At 43.3% G+C, this 22297-nt stretch overlaps 2 protein-coding genes across 3 annotated transcripts in view; one reads left to right on the top strand and one right to left on the bottom strand.

Moving 5' to 3' along the window:
• akap12b (A kinase (PRKA) anchor protein 12b) overlaps nucleotides 1-9999 on the top strand; it is a 44506-nt gene extending 34507 nt beyond the window's left edge. For both annotated transcript variants that reach the window (XM_069701799.1, XM_069701800.1), the window contains 2 exons: nucleotides 2412-6668; nucleotides 7545-9999. In XM_069701799.1, the coding sequence (XP_069557900.1) occupies nucleotides 2412-6664 (4253 nt within the window). In that variant the 3' untranslated portion in view covers nucleotides 6665-6668; nucleotides 7545-9999. The remainder of the gene's footprint in view (nucleotides 1-2411; nucleotides 6669-7544) is intronic.
• Nucleotides 10000-11256: 1257 nt separating this feature from the next.
• Nucleotides 11257-18157, bottom strand: zbtb2b (zinc finger and BTB domain containing 2b). The gene is made up of 3 exons (XM_069701797.1): nucleotides 17985-18157; nucleotides 14845-15025; nucleotides 11257-14652 (listed from the first exon to the last, which is right to left on the bottom strand). The coding sequence occupies exons 2-3, from the start codon at nucleotides 15015-15017 to the stop codon at nucleotides 13251-13253; spliced, it is 1575 nt and encodes a 524-aa protein (XP_069557898.1). The 5' UTR covers nucleotides 15018-15025; nucleotides 17985-18157; the 3' UTR covers nucleotides 11257-13250.
• Between the last annotated feature and the right edge of the window lie 4140 nt (nucleotides 18158-22297).

Below are 22297 nucleotides of genomic sequence, written 5' to 3'. Positions count from 1 at the left end.
TGTTAACAGTTGTGTGTCTGAAAGAAAGAAAAACAAAAAAAGTTGGGCAGGAAAACAAAGATCAAAAAGATGGGAGAGATGCCAGTAGTCTGTTAAATCAACAGGGTTCCTGTTTTATTGTCCATGAAGATACACATGGTCGTGGCTGGGATGGCTTACTAACAGTCTGACCCCTCCCACACACACACACACACACACACACACACACACACACACACACACACACACACACACACACACACACACACACACACACACACACACACACACACACACACACACACACACACACACTTTACTCAAAAAGGCTTCACCACCACAGAACTTCATTGAAAACTGTGCAAAGGAAGTGGTGTAACCACTGAAAAGGATTTGCTATTTAGTTGAAGTGGATTTAGAAGCTTGTTTTCACATTAGATAAGTTTTATTGCTGACTTTTTTCTCATCTTCTGGTCTTGACTTGCCTGCTTAACCACAGTGTGATTGGATGACTTCCCTGAAAATAACACCTATGTGAGAGAGAGCCCCCACTCTGTCACACTAATTATTAATAAATCACACAGGCCTTTTTTTTTTTTAATTCATTTTTACATCAGTTTAGTAAAATTTTCAAACTTCCTCCGAGCTCTGCAATACGTCTTGATAATAGGAAAGCTGACCAACCCCCTTCCTCTATTTTGGGAGGCCAGAGAGGGTTAGAAAGCTATTGTGTTTGTATGCATGTGTGCCTTGGGAAGGGGGTGGCTCCTCATCCATCCTGCTGTGGTGGAATTTGGGTCAAGGGGATTGGGACTTGTTTTAAGGAGGGGTAGTAGAGGAGGCCTGTATTGTTTTGTTTGAATACCACATGGGCACAGACGAGACAGTTTAACTGAAAAAAAAAATAAACATTCTTGAAATCCCCTGGTATTTAAATTCATATTATGTGTAGAGCATCCTAAAATACTTTTCCTAAACACGGGTGAGCAGCATAGCTCACATTCCTCTCAAGTGAAATATATGCATAAGAGGTGGACATGCCCTAGTAAGGAAGTTAGTCTATGAAAACACTTCTTTGTTTTGTCATCTAAATTTAGTCAGCAGTCTTTGTCAAAAGGTTTGACCCAATTATTCTATTGATCAGGTAAAATGTTAAATAACAGCTTTTCTATTTTGAAGATAAAATATTCCAGGAATGCAGTGCTTCTTGAGTGAAGCCTCATGCCTATAATTTAGGAAAAGGATGTAGACCGATGTGGGCGCACAGTTGATGATTTTTGTCAGACAGTCATCCAACACAAATTATAGAGATCTACTTACAAACTGGATCCAGTTTTCATAGAACATAGATCAAGTACCGTGTTCTTTTTTCTTTTTTACATCATACTATTCTTGCCTTAGTTTTGAGGTCAAAATTAAGGTAAAATATTTTGTTATTTATGATATTTTGACAGTGTGCACAATATAAGGAACACGTATGTGTCTTTGTGTGTAATTATAAAACCTGATATCTCTGCATTAAAAGTTCTGGGAATTTGCTTTGAGAGTCCAAAGGTATCAGATGTGAGGTTTCCCAGACTGTAGTGAGATCTGAGGGGGCCCTGGTCGGCCGTCATCCCCCCACGCCTTCCTCTGTCAAAACACAGATCCACTTGGCAGCCAGGCTTCTTATGTGTATGTGTGTGATACATGTGTGGTTTTTGTCTCTCAGCTTTTAATGCATTATTTGTTTTAGAATTGTGTGACGACCAAGAAATTACTCAAATTAATGGAATAAGTGTTTCAGTCTGACTATCAGAAGTGACTAGAAGTGTTTTGCACATGGCACCATTGTGAGCTTGTGTTTGACAGACTGCACACATTTGTTTTGCAATAATAATCCACAAACTGCCAGCAGCACAATTCTCATTGTGCAACACCTCAAGTGAATGCCTGCTTGGGGATTACTGTTTTCTTCGTGTTAATGCCTAAACTTTTATATCTTTGGTATGTTTACACAGCAAAGGATTAGCTAGACCAAATTATAATGTGATTGCAATTAAGCAGTCGATCATTTAGAAACAGCTCAGGGGGTCGGGATCTCAGCAAATACTTTCTGTTTAACCTCAGATTATCTGCAGATGTTAGTGAGAGTTTCAGAGATTATATAAAACTCTTTTAATGTGTTTTATTCAGTATCTTTGTAGAAATTTTTATGGAACACAGAAAATCAAATCAAATCAAATCACTGGCCAAAGTCAGTGATTTGATGTCCTCATTATTACCTGACTTTGTAAAACTGAATGTTACAGATTACAGCTTTGACTTAATATCATGGGAATGTCAGTGATATTTCTGGAGCGCAGCAGAGGCTGCAGAGAAAGGTAGTCTACTAAAGTAATACATTTGATCAACATCTAACAGAAAGTTCTTTCTTTTCTTGTCATTTTTAGTTGGCCAGCCGGATGGTGTGTCTGTGGCTCAAAACGAGGAGGCTCCTGAGACCATGGATACCATCCAGGACGAAATGACTCCGCAATTAAATGGCGAGAAAGTGGATAAAGAGTCCCCTGATGCTAATGACATTTCCGCTGTTGAGGAGAAGGAAGCAGAGGAAAAACCTGACGATGCCAGTGAAGTGGGCTTCAAGAAGATCTTCCGCTTTGTGGGCTTTAAGTTCACACTCAAGAAGGACAAAAGTGAGGAGAAGGATCCTGTAAAGCTGTTGACAGTCAGAGATAAAGAAGGAGAGGAGGTCAGTGGGACTGATGAACCTGCGAAGGAGGAGGAGGCTGCCACTGCTGAGGAGAAGAGCACCGCTGAAGGAAAGGAGGCTGATACAGAGGCATCTGCTGCTGAAGCTGACATCACGAAAGATGCTGACAAATCTGAAACCACTGATGCTCCAGCTGAAGGCGCCACTGATGAACCAGTCAAGGAGGAAGGAGCAGAGAAGGAAGGTGAGACCACTTCACCATCGCAGGAGAGCACCATGTCCCCCTTTAGGAAGCTCTTCAATGGAGGACTCTTCTCCAATCTGCGAAAGAAAGCCAGCATCAAGAAGACGAAGGAGGAAGAGGACAAGGAGGCAGCTGCTGAGGAGGATACAGCTAAGACAGAGGAAACTGTTTCTGCTTTGGAAGAAAAGGAGGAGAAAGTTGTGACAGACGAGGAAACCAAGGAGGGAACATCACCTGTGGAGGAAAAATCTGAGCCCAAGAAGGATGCACCAACTACTCCAGAGGAAGTGAAATCAGAGGCCACCCCAGAGCCTGAAGTATCTGCTGAAACCCCTGCTGCCTCAGCAACTGCTACTGATGAAACCAAGCAAGAGGAACAAAAGGCAGAGGCTGGTGCCGAAGAGGAGAAGGCTCCGGCGGAGGTGACCTCTGAGGCCGAGCTACTTTCATCACAGGAGAAGGCTAAGCCTCAGGGAAGCCCCCTGAAGAAGCTCTTCACTGGAGCAGGCTTGAAGAAGCTCTCAACTAAGAAACAGAAGAGCAAGAAAGATACTGAGTCAAAGCTCACCGAGTCAGGGGAGCAGGGAGCCGAGCCGCTCCAATCCTCCACGGACTCAGCAGAGGCTCCTAAAGCTGGGAGTGGGCCATCATCTCCAGAGGAGTCAGGAGAGCATGTCATTGCTGTGGAGGTGACCCAGAATGAGTCAAGCCAAGAGACTGAAGGTGAAGTTGCATCTGATGGGGAGAAGAAAAAGGAGGGTATCATTGCCTGGTCCTCCTTTAAGAAACTGGTGACACCCAAGAAGCGTGTAAAAAGACCCTCTGAGAGTGAAGATGAAGCCACGAGTGACAAACCAGCGAAGTCAGCCACACTGTCCTCCTCTGAGAGTGCTCCTTTGGCAGATACGAGTGTTGAGGAGGAGGCTAAAGATGAAAAGCTCTCTGAGGAAGAGCCAAAGACTGAAAACACTGAGAAACTGGTCAGTAGCACAGAGGAGCCCAAAAGGAAAATGGACACCTCTGTTTCCTGGGAGGCTCTAATGTGTATGGGTGGACCCAAGAAGAGGACAAGGAGGACTTCTGATTCTGATGATGAGGAGACCAAGATTGAAGAGGACGTGCCAGGAGCGGCAGCAGAAGGGGAACTGGAGGCTAAAACCGAGGCTGCCATCACCACTTCCCAAAATGCTGAGAGTGAAGGAGAAGTTGCTTCTTCACCTGAACCTGTAACCAGCCCTCATGAGAGAGGGTCCCCCTGGGACACACTGAAACGCATTGTTATGTCAAAGAGTAGGTCCAAAGTTGAGGAAAAGTCTGAGGAGCCTGCAGAACAAGTCCTGTCAGACAGTGAAGCTCCAAAAGATGAGTCCTATTTCTCCTTGAAGAAGTTCTTCCCTGGACGCAGGAAGAAGAAAGCTGAAAAACAAGCCTCCACTGACCAGGGCTCAGGTGAGGAGGACTCCGACACCCCTGCTGTGGTTCCTCTGTCAGAGTATGACGAACCCAAACAGGAAGCCCCAGCAGAACCAGAACCAGCCGCTGTCCAAATTAAAGTGTCCACTGAGGATAGATCCCCTTCCTGGATCCCAGCCATTGTTGAAGACGCGGACGACAAACATGATCAGCTGAGTGATATCCCGGAGGAAGCAGAGAATGCTGCCACACCCAAGTCTGTTGACACTGACATTGCCGAGGATGACACGGAGAACCAGGCTCCACTGATTAAAGCTCCGGTGAACACACAGCGCAAACTGTCCACCGCTGAAGTGAAGCCCGTCGCTCTGGCTCTACCTGCTGCAACAACCCCTGTTCCTCAGGGACCCCAGTCAGACAACACCGAAGAGATTGTGGAAGGTATTGAGGCCCAAATCAGTCAAATTCCATGCCAGACATCTGTGACCGTAGAAGATGTACCTGCAGAGGAAGCCTCTGAAAAAACTGAGTATGAGCCGCCAACTGAGAATGTTAAGACCATGACAAATACCATCCTGGAAACACATGCATGTGATGAGGCCATGGCCATCTGCACTGGCCTTGGCACCAAGGAGATTGCCAAAGTTGCTCTGGAGAAGCCTATACTGCCTGTTGTGGAGTGTGTAGCGGTGATCCGTGATGCTCTGAGCGCGGAGGTTTCAGTAGAGGATAAGCCACTAAGTGTAGCGGAAGCAACTCTAACAGAAGACAAAATGATCAACGTCGAAGTGCAGCAAATAGAAACCATTGAGTTTGAGCCTGTTGTTAAAAGTTCAGCGAGTGAAGCTGGAGACATTCAAAGCGCCAGTGAGAGTCTTGAACCTGAGATCGAAAATGCTGGAGTTGTGGGCGTTGTTCCGGAGGGGTTGGAGGTCATTCAGGACACCACAGTAGAGGAGAACTCTTCTAAAACTGTAATAGTCGATCCCATTTTACAAAGCTGTGAAACTGCTGTCTTCACCCAGAGTGTAGAATTTTCTGAGGTAACTATAGAGACCAAAGAAGTGAAAATAGACACAGAGCAGCTTGCTGCCACTGAAGAAAACTCCCCTATCAAAGAGATTGGCTGGGCTTTGACTGAAGAGATATCCTCCACCATCGGGGAAACTCCAAACACCACGATCACCGAGGAGACTGAACCAGTCTTCCCTGTAGTTGGAGGTGAGGAGGTTCCTGTTTTCACAGAAACTATGGTCCTTGTCGCCCCACTCAGCATGGAGGCTGACCAAGTGGCAACATCAAACGTGTTGGTCATGAAAAAAGCCTCGGTGTCAGATGCAACAATCCACCTGCAAGAAATCAAGGAGGAGGTTATTGCAGTCGTTGAGCAGGCCAGCGAGAAGATAGAGCAAATCAAGGAGGAAATCCAGCAGCCCTGTGAAATTGAGGCTCAGAGCATGGTCATTGCCCAATCTGTCATTCAGGATGCTGTGGATAAAGTTTCAGAAGATGTTCCTCAACCCAAAAAGCCTGACATGTCAACAGCTACCATCCCAAAAGCAGTCCAGGCAATGGCAACAACAGAAAAAGTGATTGACATCTCAACTAACAACCTTGTTATCACTGACGCCGCTGTTGCTGTCGTCTGCAAAAAAATAGAAATAAAGTCCCTTCAGCCACTCTGTGTTGCCACAGAGGTCATGGACTCAATCCCAACAGAGGTAACAGAGAGCCTTGAAGAGGAGGAGAGACAACCAGAAGAAGGTTTGAAGAAAGCTGTGGAGGTAAAAGTAAGTGAAGAAATGATCACAGTGGAAGAAGTAGCAGAGATAAAGGAGGAGAGCCAGACAGGTGAAGAGCATGAACAGGTCAAGGAGGAAGAGAGCAAAGAAGATCAGGAACCAGGAGCAAGAGAGGCAGCTGATGATGTGAAACCAGAGTCAGAAGAGAACAAAGAGAAAGGGCCTGAGATCCACATGCCAGTCCAGGTGGTCCTGCAGACAGCGCAGGTGCTTGAGGAACCATCAGTGGAAGAGGAGGCTGTGGAGGAGATTGACAGCAGCAGTCATGTAGCTGAAGACACCGGCGAAACAGCTGAGAGCCCTGCAAGTGATAACAAACTCCCAGTGCTGGCAGAAGAACCTCCAGCGACAGGTTCAGCGGAGGTCGCTGCATCCAGCCAAGTCACAGATGCGGCAGCGGCGAGCCAACCAGAGACAGAGAAAGCAGCGTCAACAAAGTGTGCAGAAGTGATGGCGCAGGTGATCGAGGTGATCGAGGAGGCTGTGAAGGACATCGAGCCTGCATCCACAGAGATCACAGCAGCGTCATGAGCAGGTGAGACTTATCCCACAACATTTTGTCTTATTTTTGAAAAGCATTTTCTTTACTGTAAAATTTATGAAGGAATGGGAAAGAATGAAAAAAGGTAGATAGTTCAAAAATTCCTTTGTTGGCCTATCAAATAATCTTCTCAGTGGCTTTTTTGAAACATCAATGGGTCCTACTTTTATTAGGGAGTAGGGGAGGGGATTTGCACTCTGACCAAATGAAAAAGCTTTTGTTCGGGCTGTGAGTAACCAGGGGACCTTTGATATCAAAGCAGGAATGCCGCCGTTGACCCCTTCTTTGTAGGCCGGGGTCTTAAAGGGAAGCGGTGTGCGAGGGGCAGATGAACTTGTGCTGAAAGGCTGATTATGATTCCTCCACTCCCTCCTCCTGTTTTTCTTCTATCACAGGCTCAGTATGGAGTCAAGAAACCATGTCGCATTTGTTAGATTCAGTTACAAAGCTTCAAAGAACATACTTAAAAAAAAAAGAAGAAGTTTGGGCTGACTTATTTCTTTTATATATATATAAGGAAAGTGAAATTTGTAATGTGTGTCAATGTTTTCGAGACACTGTCAGATGTTATCCGATATAACCAATGAGGAGGAGGGAGAAACTGGACTTAATTCACTTTCATATTTATTAAGCCGTCATGTAGTTCTGCTGAAGAGGAACAAAAAGGGGAGATCAGGGCAGGAATGGTCTTAGTGAGGTAGCAGCAGTGCTAATTAAACCACACTTAAGAAATACAACTCTGCAATGATATTCTAGTCTTACAAGATACAAGGAGATCAATCTCAGATGGTTTTATTTTCCAGATAGGAGAAGAAATGATGCAGTCTCTTCGTATTCCTAATGTCTGTCTATGTTCTTTGTCCACAACAGCTGAAGATACAAGACTTGATGCCTGGGAGACACACTGTCTGGACCAGGAAGTGAGAGATGAGGGAGAGAGAGAGAGAGAGAAGGAAGGACAGAGAGGCTGCTCCATTAGACCGGGCCTCGCCCATCCCGCCCAGAGACACAACAGAGCAACAGCTCCGCCATTCCCTCCATCTCCCCTCCCACCTGTACACCAACCCCATCCTGCAGCCCTGTCACAGCAATGTGACCACCCACTGTCATACCCTCACTCACCCACTCACTCACCCACTCACCCACCCACTCACTCACTCTCACACACTCTTGCATGTCCTGTGCCTCAGAAGCATCCCATCTGGCTTGTAATCAGTGTAACGTATGTTCAGTGTCTCAGTGACTTTCCATTGCCCTTGTTGCATTAGGTGAGAGTCTGCAACTCGGCTGAGTGTGTATCTGTGCGTGTGTGTGTGTGTGTGTGCGTGTGTGTGTGTGTGTGTGTGTGTGTGTGTGCGCGCTCATGTGTGCATGTGTGTTTTTTATGTGTATAGTATCAGGAGTGTGATGAGGTCTGGAGGTGAAGAGATGGAGGATTATTATCTTGTACATTGTATTTATATCTTGAGTATTCTTTCATTCGCCCCTTAAGTTTTTATTTCATTTCAGTTTTTTGCCCTATTTTGTTATTTTATAGACATTGTCGTCTGATTTTAAATCTCTCATATCAAGCTGTGATACATCAGGTATTTTTTCGAACAACATCCTGACAGTCAGCTTTTAGAAACATCTTGTAAAAAAATGTATCTGGACGATAAGAATTTACCAAAACAAATGGGGAATTGTTGCATAAAAGTGCTTTGTGTATCACAGTTTTAACTATCATTATTCAAAGATTATTTTGTAGCAAATACAACTAAGCCATGGTACAAGTGTGATTTCACTGACAGAGAGATCAAGGAGAGGGCAGAGGGTGTGATGATATCTACCAGAAATTGACCACGTTTGACTTTTGACAATGTCACCGTGTGTTCTTCGCTCTGCACGATAAAATACTTTAAGCTTCATGTAGATAAGAAAAAACAATCACTGCCTAACTTACTGTGAAAAAGACATTGTTACACATTGTGTCCTGTAATAATACAATAAAATACTATAACAACACCCTCATTTGATAAAGTGAAAGAGGTAAAACAGTGACTTGCAAAAAATATAGATGCCAATTTTTGACACTGGGTAGACATGTACTAGTATTTGAGAAACACTTACAAAACATTCATCACGGTGTTCAAAGGATATGTTTTCTGAGTTACTATGTGAAATACATATTATTGATGTGAACACTTTCTTTCCTACATTATATTGATATTCGTTGATGAAAAGAAAGTAAGTTGACGCCCTCTGCTGCCTTCAAAGCATACTACACTTTTCAGTCTTTGGTCATTGGTGTTTTAACATGCTGGATACAGTATGAAATGATCTTTGTTGAGTTCACTCTTAAGCTAGACCTACACTTTGTTGCGTCCTTCACCAAGCATTATAGCTCAGGTTCATTAAAACTGGCACCAGGGAGGACGTAGACTGAGTGGCTGTTGAGCGATGCACAGACACCAACTGCATGGTACCAGAAATCAAAACAAAAGCTAATTTTACTCTCAATTTAAAAGCCAAATCGAGTTAGGATAAATCAGGGAGTCATGGTCTTTCCATTGCTCACAGGATAAGGCATCAGTTGCATCCAATTAGATTCCCAAAGCATCCAGTTAGATACTTTGATTCAGGCATCAAACCTTAGTTATAAGGTCAGGGCTTGTTTTCCAAGTTTATTGGTAAAGTGGGAGATGTCTTGGGGATATCTGAAACATTCCTGCTAAACCGAGTTTTACCACCAAAGTAAACATGTGACTGTGGGTTACACTATTATTTATTTCCTATTAAATTGCACGGTGTCAATCATTTGAGAACGAGTGCCTCTTTAATGGATTGACTTTAATTTGGTGGCAGACACTAGCAGCTGTTAAGACTCACATTTCATTCAGCTTTATGACCAAACGATTCGAGGATCAGGAAGTCTGGACTTCTGTTTTGGTCACCACTTCACTTTACTTTGACTCTAGAGGGGCGTCTCACATCCATGATATTTCCTTTATTTAAAAGAAATGCTATTAAAAAGAAAAGAGAGACAGTAAACTAAAGACTTTTGCTATTGTTGCATAATGTAAAGCATTTAGGGGCGCATGCCCACCTTCGGTCCTCCCTGCTTTTTGTAACACATTTAACTGTGAACCTGTTAACATTTGTACAGATTGTATACCTACTGTATGTACTTAAATCACATTGTTGTAATATTAACTAATAACCTGCAGCCATATAGCTTGATATTCATGTAGCATGGTCTTAATTGTCTTTTATATTTTCCAAGCTGTTAATAGTAAGGATTCAGAAACGTGTCTATATTTCATTCAATAAAGTTAGAGAAAATTGGTGTGTACTTTCTATTAATTCTTGAATGTTTGAAATCATTACGTTATTCAGCGCTGTGGTAAAAAAAACGGACTCCTCCAGCCGGCACTCTTAAGTGGAGGCTGGTGAGGAAACAGATCATGACTGACAATGTAGTAAATCTGAGTTGTAATCATACAAAAATGTTTTCCTCCAGAAGTTATCATTATTGTCAAAAATTCCTACTTCCAAGTACATTAGTGTTAGAATCCATTCAGTGAAGCGTTGCTCATGATGATGTTGTGTTTAGGTAAAGACAAGACAAAAAACATCTATCATTATTATTTAAAAAAAAAGATGTTTTTATTGTTCTTCATTGGAAAAAAAAAAAAAGTTTATACAGAAAAATTCCTCACATTCCTGAGAACACAGATTGATCACAGTAGATGTCAGACCAGACAGGCATTGAGGAGGAGGAGGAGGAGGAGGAGGGTAACATCGTTGTCGTCGGGCTCAGATTTCATGGGTCTCACTAGTCCTGTAATTATTATTTTGATAAGCGACGGTAGACGGAAAAGACAATGTCAAGCTTCTCATCTCCCCGAGATACTGAGCTAACACAAACACTACCAGTAAGTTACACGACTGCTGTGACTGATACACAACGACAACTTGAACGCCAGGGAGGATTTAGTCCTTATAATATAAAGCTGTGCATATTTCTTTATCAGTTTAACTCAAGAGAAATGAATGTCAGTAGTACAGCATTTCGACCGCCTCTTTTGAGATAAATAAGAGGCGCTTCCTGTTCAATACTCAACACTTGCAATAGTTTATATTTACAGAATTTTTTTGCATGTGAACCAAATGTGACATTATATCGATTCATGTCAAAGCAGTTCTTGTAAATGGCAACCAGACAAGCACGTCAGTAAAACTATCATGTTCAAATTTGGTAGCTTTCCCCTTCCATGGACCCGAGTGTATGAGAAAGACAAACAGCTCCATCTAGCCAGACACAGGGCTAACTGCATCCAAGCAAAAATCACACTTCAAACAAACTTAAACTGGGCTCCATCCTCACTGCAACAAATATGCACTTAAATATTCAAATTTTCTTGGTTTTAAAAAAAGACTATGCATATTAAACCTTTTAGGGATGGGCATCTTTAGGATTTAAAAAAAAAAAAAAAAGAAAAGCAGGTGAATAAAGCTAACAAAGACAACATTTAAAATGATTCCCCATAAATGTTTTTGTGTGGATTCGTTTACAGTTGTTACTTTTCTTGTCGCTTTGGATGTCTACTGCTACTACCGTGTCAGGGAGATTAACAGGAAAATGATTAGACAAGATGTCTTTTTTTTTTTAAGATGCCTCATGGAAATTAATTATGACATCTTTTTGTTTTAGTAACGTTATGAATGACAATCGATGAGAAAAAAAAAAAAAAACCATTGAATTTCTATGTGTAAAGTTTTAATCACAGTTTATATGAAGTTCACTTTCGCAATGGAGAAATCGAGTCAGATGCTTGCTGGTATTTATACCATTCAAATCATCCTACTGGAACCGTTGTCACACTTGACACGTTTTAGCATGACAGATTATAGAACAAGTAAACATTTCCTAGCTTCACATTTATTCGACATGAATGACACGTTCCAGTCATCAGTAGTACATAAAAAGGGTTCGCTTATCCCAAAGAACTGATGTTGGCGTCAGGTTTAATAAACAGCACCTTTTGTATCCCCATAAAACACACGTATATCACCCTGTTATTTCGTAGATCTTCTGCTTATTAATGCCACTCTTTGTGTGTCACACCTTCCTGTGTCAGGTTACATGACCTCCACATTAACAGGTGAAGCATTCAGACTGACACTATGTCTTCACATAAATAACTTGTGCAGCCTCTACTTATCTTAACCTGGTATGGACAGAGCTAATGAACAAATATAAATATCAGAAGGTCTTTACAATACACACAAAAATTCCCTTTGCACATAATGAATAAAGTTAGAAATTAGCATAAATTTGTCAAGAAAGAGAGACTTAAGATGCCAAATTTAATCATAACCTATTTCTTGGAGAACTTAAAAGATTGACTTATCATGCCCATCCCTAATACGTAAACTTAAGCTAAACCAAATGTATTCCTATTTTGAAAGTCTACTAATATACATACATCGTTGCAATATAAATGTATTCTTTGTAAATATAGCAGTGTATATAAAATTAGAAAAGCAATGTCATGTTGGAACTAATTATAAAAGACTCTCATCAAGGTATGTGTCACTGGATGGAACATGTTGCTTCTTCATTCAGTAACCAAAGAGTTATACGATACATGCACAATGTGTACAAGTGGGAAAATAAAGAAGAATCAAAGAGGCACAACTGTCGACACAATCACTGCTTTTGCTCATTGTGACCGACTCTCAGTGGCCAAACACTTTATGAAGAGCAGTTGTGCTTTAGTATGGTCTGACAGGAAGGAGACAGGAACCATAATCACACTTAAAACAGTCCACAAATACAGAGTTTAAAACAACTAAATTGTTGCCGAGATGAATGCTGTTAATGGTTATTACATTACGATGAGCCAAAACCCTCACCTGAAGACTAACGGAAGACAAATGTACTTTGATGCATATTGAGAATTTACTCCAATAAGAGCACAGATTGTCTCAGGTCTGTGTGCTTTTAGCTGAACATTTAATTTGATTTCTTGATCATCTGAATCCCTTTTATTCATGACAATGGAAAAAAAAAAAAAAAAAAAAACAACACACACTGGTGTGCAGTTGAAGAGGAATTGAAAATGTGCTGCACCTCGTGCTCCGCTGCAGAGCTACCAAAGCCAACTCATCTCCTCCGGAACTGCCTCGGCTTCCTCTTCCTCTCTACTAAACAACTGCCTGTGTCAGCTCACCATAAAAGACCTCTTTAGAGTCTGGTACAGCCTAACATGTCACAGTATAATACCAATGTGCAAAAACAATAAAAAGATGACATGAAATATTGGTATTCAACGTAACCTTGAAACGATGTTGTTGTTGTTTTTTCTAATAAGAGAGCGAGAGTTAGAGGCGATTTACTTTAAACTTCTTGTTACACCCCGGGCCAAATATTCAAAGCACTGCAACATAAAACAACAAAATAAAAGTTTGAGAAGATGTGAGAACCTCCAACAGACACACCTCGACTAACTTCACCTCGACTAACTTCACCTATTAAACATAATTTAGATCATGAACATACATGTTAACAGGGACAAATACACAGTTTTGGCACTATTCTACGAGGATCTCCTCAGTCTTTATGGGTTCTAGAGGGGTGCCAGAGTTGGACAAATCAGAGCCTTCATCTTTGGAAAATTCTTCACGCTGCAGCAGCATGCCTGTACCTGTGTTTCCCTGCAGCCCCACTAATCCCCCTTGGGTGAAACACAGGTGTTTGATCACCTCGCTGGGGCTGGAGAAGGTGGTCGCACAAATGTTACACTTGTATGGCTTCGACGAGCCCAAGAACATCGCCTCCATCTGGCCACTGTCGTCTCCTGCGGCGCACAGCTCCATGCTTTGCCGGTCCACCATGGTGTAGGTGTCGGCCCCCTGGTTCAGGCACACGTGGCGGGCTGCCTGGTTAGCGCGGCAAAAGCTCTTACCGCAAGCGCTGCACTTGAAGGGCTTTCCCGTGTGGATGTACATGTGCTCGCGCCAGTGGCTCTTCTGAATGAACTTGCGCCCGCAGGTGGAGCACTCGTACTTCCGCCGCTTCACTTCCCGGTCCAAGTCGGCGCTCTCCAGGTTGTCGATGTCCGCAATATCTGAGGGAGGCGGTGTATCGGCCTGACAGTTTAACCCTCCCACGCCCCAGCTGGAAGTGGACACCTCGGCACGGGGAGAGTCCGAGTTGGTTCCTGAAACGGGGGTCTGCTCGCTGTCGCTGATGATCTCCACTGCTGTTGCCCCACTGGACTTGGCCTTGTTTCTCTTAAGAATGCCCTCTATCAGCAGGCTGTGTTCTCCACTCAGGACAGGTGAGAGTGCGTTGCTGGGCTCAGCCGGCATCTGCTGAAGCACGTGGGTGTGCTGCAGGAGGTGATCTCTCAGCAGACTTCTCTGGCTGAATCGGCTCCTGCACAGATGACAGGAATAATGCTTCCTGAAGGAGGAGTTCCTCTTCATTATGCTCGGCTTTACGTGGAGGATGGCGCTGACTGAGGAACCATCTGCACTCAGTAAGTCCATCCCCCCCTCCTCAAGCATAGGCTTGGTGCCACTGGTGGAGGCCTCCCCATCAGGGGGTGAGGAAACTAGCTTGGCTGGTAAGGAATCTGCGTACGAAATAGCAGCTGGTGTGGACGGGTACTTGCCCTCGGAGTTGACCTGCTCCATGTCAAAGGGAGAGGAGAGCTGCCGGCCAGTTGGCAGTCTGGCTGACAGCGCCACCTGTTGGTCGGAGATCTGGATGCCATAGAGGGAGGCGGAGAGGTTGATGCTCTGCTCGGGGTGGGAATACACGGACTGGCTGGCCTCCTGCAGGAGCGGATAGGCGTGCAGGAATCGGACTCCCTGCTCAAGGCGTGTCGGGTCTATCAGCTGGGGTGCGAGCTTGCCCGTGTACATCAGGTTGAGGAGGTAGCTGAAGATATCTGGCTGGATGTCAGCGGCCTTCAGACGCACACAGTCACTGAAACACAAACGGATTACATTTAGCTCGTGGCAAATGACACGTGACGTATCGATCTAACAGGTTCATTGTGATCACATTTGTGCCCTTCTAGGATAAGTAAAGTTGTCTGAATCTGAATTAAAGTTGTTTTTTTTTTAACGAAATACTGAGCCCGAGTCCGAGGCCACAATTAGTACATTCCTACTGTACCTGTCCTGGTGAATAAAGAGCATTCTGAAGTAGTTGGAGAAGGCGGCGAGGACGGCTTTGTGGGCTTTGAAGAAGACATCTCCTATAGCCACGGTGCAGTCGCACAGGAAGCCAAACTCCCTCTGAGCGTTAAGCTGTTGCAGCAGGATAAGACCATGGTTGGCCAACTCCATTCTTCAACCTGCACAAAGACGCACAAACACACGCACACAAGCAGCAATGAGTTTCCTGTCTGGAGGCAGACCAGACTTTATTGTGACCACAAAGAGTCGGGCTGACAGTGGTGCTCTAACGACCTCGTAAAAAGCCAACTTAACACAGCAGTGAAGAGTCATTTTGTGACACTGGAGACAATTTGTCGAGCGCTAATGTCACCGAAAATGATGCCGATTATTGCCGCGGCTCCTCAGAACAAAACATCTTGGTCTGATTGGTTCGCTCTGTTGCACTCTTGGGGTTTTGGACATGTTTTGCAATGGTAGTTAAGAGGAAAAACAAATTGTCAGACATGGAAACTATTCCTGTTCTGAATAAACTTGAGACAGCAGTTGTTTTCCCATCACTCACAACCAGAGTGATCCGGCTGCCGGTTTAAACCGGCTTTGTAGACAGAGTCGCTGATTCACCTTTGATGGCAATTTAAAGGATACAACTTTCCCTTAAATCCCCGAGATGGTTGGCACTATATCAAGTTATAAAACTATAACTACAAACACAAAGTTGCCACGTGCTTATGATTTGGGAAAAGCTAAATTTATATTACAAATATATACACCTCTAGTTTGTAATGAGCTCTTCGTGCTTTAAAATCAGAGTCTGACAGAAGCTACAGAGGATGGCCACCAAAAAGAAGTGAGAGGCCCTGAAAAAAAACATGCAAATCATAAAAAACAACTTATTATCTCTGCAACTCTTGTCGACGCGCTAAAATCTTGGGAGAGAAACGCCGCTTTGCATGTCTTGGCTCTGACGAAGCCAGAGTCCCACGAAGTCAATCTCACGGGACGTCCCGGAGCTGTGTGCGTTCTGCCGACCAATGAGATGAGCTCTGTTGACCCTAAAGGTCGTCGGAGGACTAAGAGGGCTTCAGGCCATCACATGATCGGGGTTATGGGAGTCGACACACATTCCTAAGGCAGAACCGGTTCTACCCCCTTCCAGTCGGGTACGGAAACAGCCGATGTGACCATCCTTTCTCCAAACCACTCGGGCCGAGAAATGCCTGGAGACGGACAATAACGGGTACTTCAGCGCCTCAGAGGTTACAGCTTCTATAGTTCTGCACCGCATACAAAAACCCTGCGGAAAGGTCTGCACACACGTGTTTCATCAGAGAGGTCAGAGTGTAAAGACGCCGGTACCTTCGCACACCAGGAACCGGCCGGGTTTCTGCAGCAGCAGACGTCAAGAGGCTGAACGCTAAAGTAGAATATCCTCCGACCACGCTCACACGGATCTTCAATACGTGTTCAGTCGCCGGTTTATGAGCTGGATTAATAGAGTGTAACACAACAGCTCTTCTGTAAATCCAACGTTTGCGACGGTTAAATTGTTCCGTTTTTGTGACGCTGAAAAGATTCTCCGATGCCGCAGTTTTAAATGTGAATCGTTTCTGGTTCCTTTCGTCCTCCGCGATAATAAACTGAATATCTGCTGGTTGCGGACAGCTGGTCAGGACAACAACAACAAAAAAAAGAAAGGACTGTTTAGCCTCCAGCTCCAGGGAACACTGGCCAACCTTTTTCACAGATTTCTGATATTTTAAAAGACTGATGGTTTAATCGAGGAAAATACTCGAGAGATTTTTTTTTTGATAATGATAATAATTGCGAGTTGCGCTCCTCGAATGCTGTATATTCAACTTTTTGGTCATTTTCGAGGCTGTCGTTCGAATGTCCTTTTCATTTATATCGGAGCATAAGAGCTGAAATTAGTCATTTACTCAAACAACCAGGAATTCGAACGCATCGTATAATTTCACTGGAATTTGATGATATTTCACAGAAAATAAAAATGGATAATTATAATGCAATTTACATCAACGACGACAGCCAAAATATTAGGAACGCTTCCTGATACAATTCAACCGCAACATAAAAATTAAACACCTCTGAATAGATGAAAAATACAAAACATGATCATTTTTATTGTTTTATTGCAGAGTAAAACTTTATATCTAGGTGAGCCTAATAAACTTGATTTAGTCGGTGAGTGCCTGCAGCATCCCAATACATCGAACAATCAATACAGCGGTTCATTAATGGCCCTGACCCTTTTGCTGGACTCCTGCTTCTTCATCCCATTTACAAGATGGACAATGAAGTTACAATGAGCTGCACAGATCTTTTCTTTTTTAGTTTTTGTTATATATTTTGAATGTGATATTCGGATGGTATATCCCATAATGACTTTTAGGGCTAAAATGGCATTGTCCAAGACGGGCTTTGGGTGCAACTCCAGAAACCACGGTTTGCCTTCAGGTCAGCCAGTTTGGCGTCTGCACAATGTAAAAGGAGGCTATTAAAAAAAAAAAAGTATGAGGAAGACACCGCAGCTGATCAGCCGACACGAAAGCGTCACGATCTCGCGAGTTTAACCACTATAGCGCGTGTTAATCAATACGAACTTGTTTGCGACGCGTAAAGCGCCGCCCCCGATGCGATGGGAGACACGTGGAACAGTTACTTCCGTGCTGATATTTATTCCGAAAATAAACCGTAAAAAGCGTGCGAGGAAGGCGGACGCGCCGCGGACGCGAAGCGGTCCGGTGTCGGTACCGGAAAACGGCGGATATAAGTGGATATATATAAAAAAAAAAAAAAAAAGGGGGAAAGAAAGCAGCGCGCACGGACTGACTCCTGCCCCCTGCCTCGGGTCTCTCCCCCACCTCCTCCTCCTCCTTTTTTTGCTTACTGCTAAAGCGCGAGAAAAACGGACATGCGCACGCACGGCGCGCACACACACACACACACACGAAAGGAGAACGCGCGACGCAAGGGGGATGGGGTCGGTCACGAATGCGTTTCTTTTAACTTCCCCGTGACAATTACAGTTCACCGAAACACAACCGAGCAGCCGGAGAACCAAACATCCCGAAATAAACCGACGCGTAACGAGCGCGGAGCCGAAAGCGGTCGTACCTGCACTCCGCGTAAATTGGTGGAGTTAGCCGCGTCGCCGTTGTTTGTTACCGGAGAGTCGTCCGTCCTCTCTGGGCTCGCAGCAGCTTCAACTGTTCCTTGTAAACGCAGCATTCGTTGGCGGCGGAGAGGGTCGTCCGTCGGTGTTTTCCGGTTAGGGGTTTTACGTTACAATCACATGACTGTGGGTAAAAAAAAAAAAAAAAAAAAAAACACACACAGCTTCAGAAACAGCCGTTGTAAAAAAAAAAAAAAAAAAAAATATCCGTTGAGAAAGTGGGCGGCTGAGTTCACGTTAATTTCCCGCACTGTGTAACCGCCGTGAGAGCAACACCGGTTCGCTGGTTTGGTGACAGCCGGCGAGGTCGAACTCAAACAGGCAACAGCTTCACCGACTCGCTGGTAGTTGATCATCGTGGCGACATAAACATGAAACCGTGAAGCGTGTGTTGGTCCTCGCTCTGTTATTGAAATCACAAAGTGCTTTATTTGCATTTTTCGGCTGTTTTCAACGAGTTTAGATATTCAATGTAAAATGTCAGCATCTCTCTTTTCTTTATTTTTATTTCATTTTATTTATTTCCAAAGCAAGGCTTTAAAGCTTTAGTAAGACTAATTAGTATAATGAGAAGTACATCTAAACGCCCAGAAGTGATTAGGTGATGTTTTATTTTTTTTTTTTTTTTGCTTTTTCAATCATAAACCACAAATTAACCAGAATAAGCCCATATAAAAAAAAATGTATGAAACAAATGTGAGATCAATATCGACATACATTTGAAAGAGTTCAAAATATGTTCTTTCTGTAAACAAACTTTCACATTTTTAACCAGTTTTGTATTTTGCGTTTGACTCATTGTTTTGTAGGTAAGTAGGCCGAGGCTATGTTTAGTTGAGTTGCCTTTGTGTTTTAAATGAATCATTTGATCATAAGAATAAAGCTGTTTTCGGCTGTCTTTGTTATTTGTGTGGGTGAAAGCTCGTTGGATTTTCATGCATACAATATATTCAGAATTGTATTTCTGACAATCAGTCGTGGCATTGCATCTTTAAACTTGAATATTTATTTATCAATCATACATGATTTTACAGCATAATAGCACGATGTAAAAACTACACTCAGTTATTAAAAAAAATAAAACTTAGAACAATAAATGATTAAGTTTTCTTTTGTTTTCTATTTTGGGGGAAAGTTTGGATTGATCTTTGACCAAGCTTCATTTTACTGAGCCAACCATCATGATGTAAGTTATCACGTTTGCATCCCTGCAGATACGGGAGAATAAAAAATGTTTGACGTCATATCTGTGGTTTGGTTATGGAGTCTGGCGGAGAGAGCGTGGAAAAGATACTCTGCCGATTCAACAATACTATCAAGTGAATTGACTTGATCAGACCTGTTGCCTGTGTTACACACCCTTGCACACCGTTACCGAGCAGTGTCAGGCTTGTGTGCGTCCCGAGTCGTAAACAGTGTTACGGTTGTACTGGTTGAATAACTCTGTAGTCGCACCAACACCCGACAGTTGTTATGAGTTGTTTCTTCTGTTCAATGAGTAATTACCCATGATTGCTGTGCACCCTTAATGGGTTTCTTAAACTTCCCCTCTAGACACGTTTGCTTGTAAATAAATAAAAAACAAACACTCTACATTGAATATTACCATTACACCGTCACCCTAAATAAAAAAAAAAAAATTCAAAATGTATTGAATTACTTTATTTCCAAAAGTTTCCGAAGTTTAATTGGATGCAAGATGTCTCTTACGTCGCTGAAAGTCCATTTTCAGTGCGTGAAGTTTCCACACCACACTGGTGTAAGTTGTTGTGATGTCACCAATGTTTGCAGGTACACACGTTAAACTCGTGTTTTAAGAAAGAGGCGATCTATTTTCAGTGGAATTTGAAACCGATGCAACTTTTTGTGTGAAACTCTGACCATACATCATTTTGTAAGAGGAAGCTCAAGCATCCAAGAACAGTCACAATGATTAACGCACAGTTTTAAGTGAAGGGGGACATTAAGTAACAACAGTTATCTGGTGATCACAACAAAAAGGTTGCCTGCCAAAAAAAAAAAGAAAAGAAAAAGTCCAACGTTGAATTGCAGCAGAGAGAAGGAGATAAAAACAATAAATAATTTAAAAAAAACAACAGTTTGTCTATCCAGCGGCACAGGAAGTGTTGGAGGGCCTTTTCACATGTGCATTTTGGAGTTAGGTCAATATTTTGTCGTTGGATGTTGTCATCAGTGAGTTGGTGGATGTTGTACCAGTGTAAACACCAATTGTTTTCCTGGCCTGTCATTACAGAGTTTTATTTCAACCCTCAGACTGGGAGTCCACAAGAGGAAGCAAGCTGTAAGCTCTTTGAAAATGTCTGCTTTGCAGGGAGGGGGTGGAGAGAATGGGTGGGGTCCGGCTTTATGGAGAAGGGAGGGGGCAAAACGTCCATGAAGCAGGGCCCGTCAAGACCTTAAAGTCTCTGTCCTGTCAATAAAAAAAAAACAAAGACCCAGATTTGATGTCATTTACAATATTTCTGTAACTATATTCGGCTGATAAAAATGTAGGTCTGTGGAGGTAAAAACATTTTTTTTTTTTTTTTTTTTTTTTTTGGGGGGGAAACCCACTAATTAACTGGTAGAGCAATAGTAAATGTAAATGTCAGCAGAACAAAAGCATGTTTACTTTACTGAAAGGCACAGCAGGAGTTTATTGAACAAAGCAGATGAACTGTTACAATTGGCTTACTGTTACTGTTTGTTATCATGGAGATCAATGCATTTTAATCAATAGAGTTTTCACGCTCCGCCCTTGTATTGTCATTCCTAAGTCCATTTGGCTTTCTCATGCCATCTTAACTTTCTTCTTTCCGAGATTCTCCCGACAGCTTATTCAGAAGAGCTGCAGACCGGGGCTTTCACATGACTCCCCCGGCGCTGATTACCATCGAATTGGTTTGTTCTGCAATAATGAATTTATAAAACCAACGGCACGGGCTGCAGGAAATTGTTAAAAACACACTGTGAGATTTGCATCTGATTTAGCCAACCCTGATGTCAAGAGAGTTTGTAAACAACATATTGAGTAGTTGAAATTAAACAGGCTGCAGCCTATTAATGCACGAAGATACTGAGACCTTCGTTTAAACAAGGCCTTTAACGTTAACTCCCCTCCTCCTCCTCCTCCTCCTCCTCCTCCCCATCCTCCCCTCCTCCCCGTTCTTGGCTTGTTTTGAAACCGGAGTGGTGAGTCACTCCTCTCTCGGTTTTAGAAAAACAGATCCGGCCAGGCTGGGGCCCGGTGGGGGGATGGGAGCACGGGAGGCGGTGGATGAACACCGGAGGTGGACGCAGCTGGACTCCCACTCCCAGGGACCCCACATCCTGACAACAGCCCGACGTGTTCCCATAGTGACCGGGGCTGATCCGAGAAAGGGGAAAACACACACACACACACACACACACACACACACACACACACACACACACACACACACACACACACACACACACACACACCGCCAGAATTAATTGATATGCACATCTTTCCAGCCGAGTTATCGTGGCTGTGCTCTACTAGTCTAAATTAGAAGAGCCTGCAACCCCGTCCTGTTTCCAAGGCCAAAATGTCAACGTGTTTTATTTCAGGCTTTCACATTGGAGAGGAAACTTTATTTTATTTTGTAGATAGAATCTCCTATTCGAGAATAAACAAAGGTTAAGGAAAAGTCAGGCCATTTACAGTTAACCATTTTGCAAAGAAAATGAACACATGCATGTATTAAGATATTTAGGCAGCTGCGGCTCAGCCTAGATATACGTATTATCATATTAGATATTAGATATAGATTATATGTTCGATATCATTATTGCTATTTAAATGGGGGTCTGCAACAGGAACTCACTAAATGCTTTCCTTTACCAAAACCACAGCCTGCACGACCCCCCCCCCTCCCCACCCCACACACACACACACACACACACACACACACCTCCCCCCTTTTTTTCCCGCCAAAAAGCCTCGGGGGGGGTTCGAATTCTGTCCTTTTCTAATAGGGCGAATCGATGTCTCCATGGCAACTGTTACCCCGGACAACAAGGGATGCTTTGGGGGGTGTGTGTGTGTGGGGGTGCTGCGCAACAAGCTGAATGTCATGCGCAATGCGGCAGCGCGGAAGGCCATTCTTTGACCCAGCTCGCAGAAAGCTGACATTTTAAGACTAAAACTTGCGCGTACAACAACAAAAATACCAGCTCTTAAAAAACAACAACAATAAAAACAGTAGCCTGAACACGGTGTTTAAAAACG

This window comes from Brachyistius frenatus, unplaced genomic scaffold (genome assembly GCF_029030835.1).
Source record: "Brachyistius frenatus isolate BFR_SWC_R1_liver_20210118 unplaced genomic scaffold, ASM2903083v1 Contig_38, whole genome shotgun sequence".
In the NCBI taxonomy this organism is placed as follows: domain Eukaryota; kingdom Metazoa; phylum Chordata; class Actinopteri; family Embiotocidae; genus Brachyistius; species Brachyistius frenatus.
This window is presented reverse-complemented; position numbering and strand designations above follow the sequence as displayed.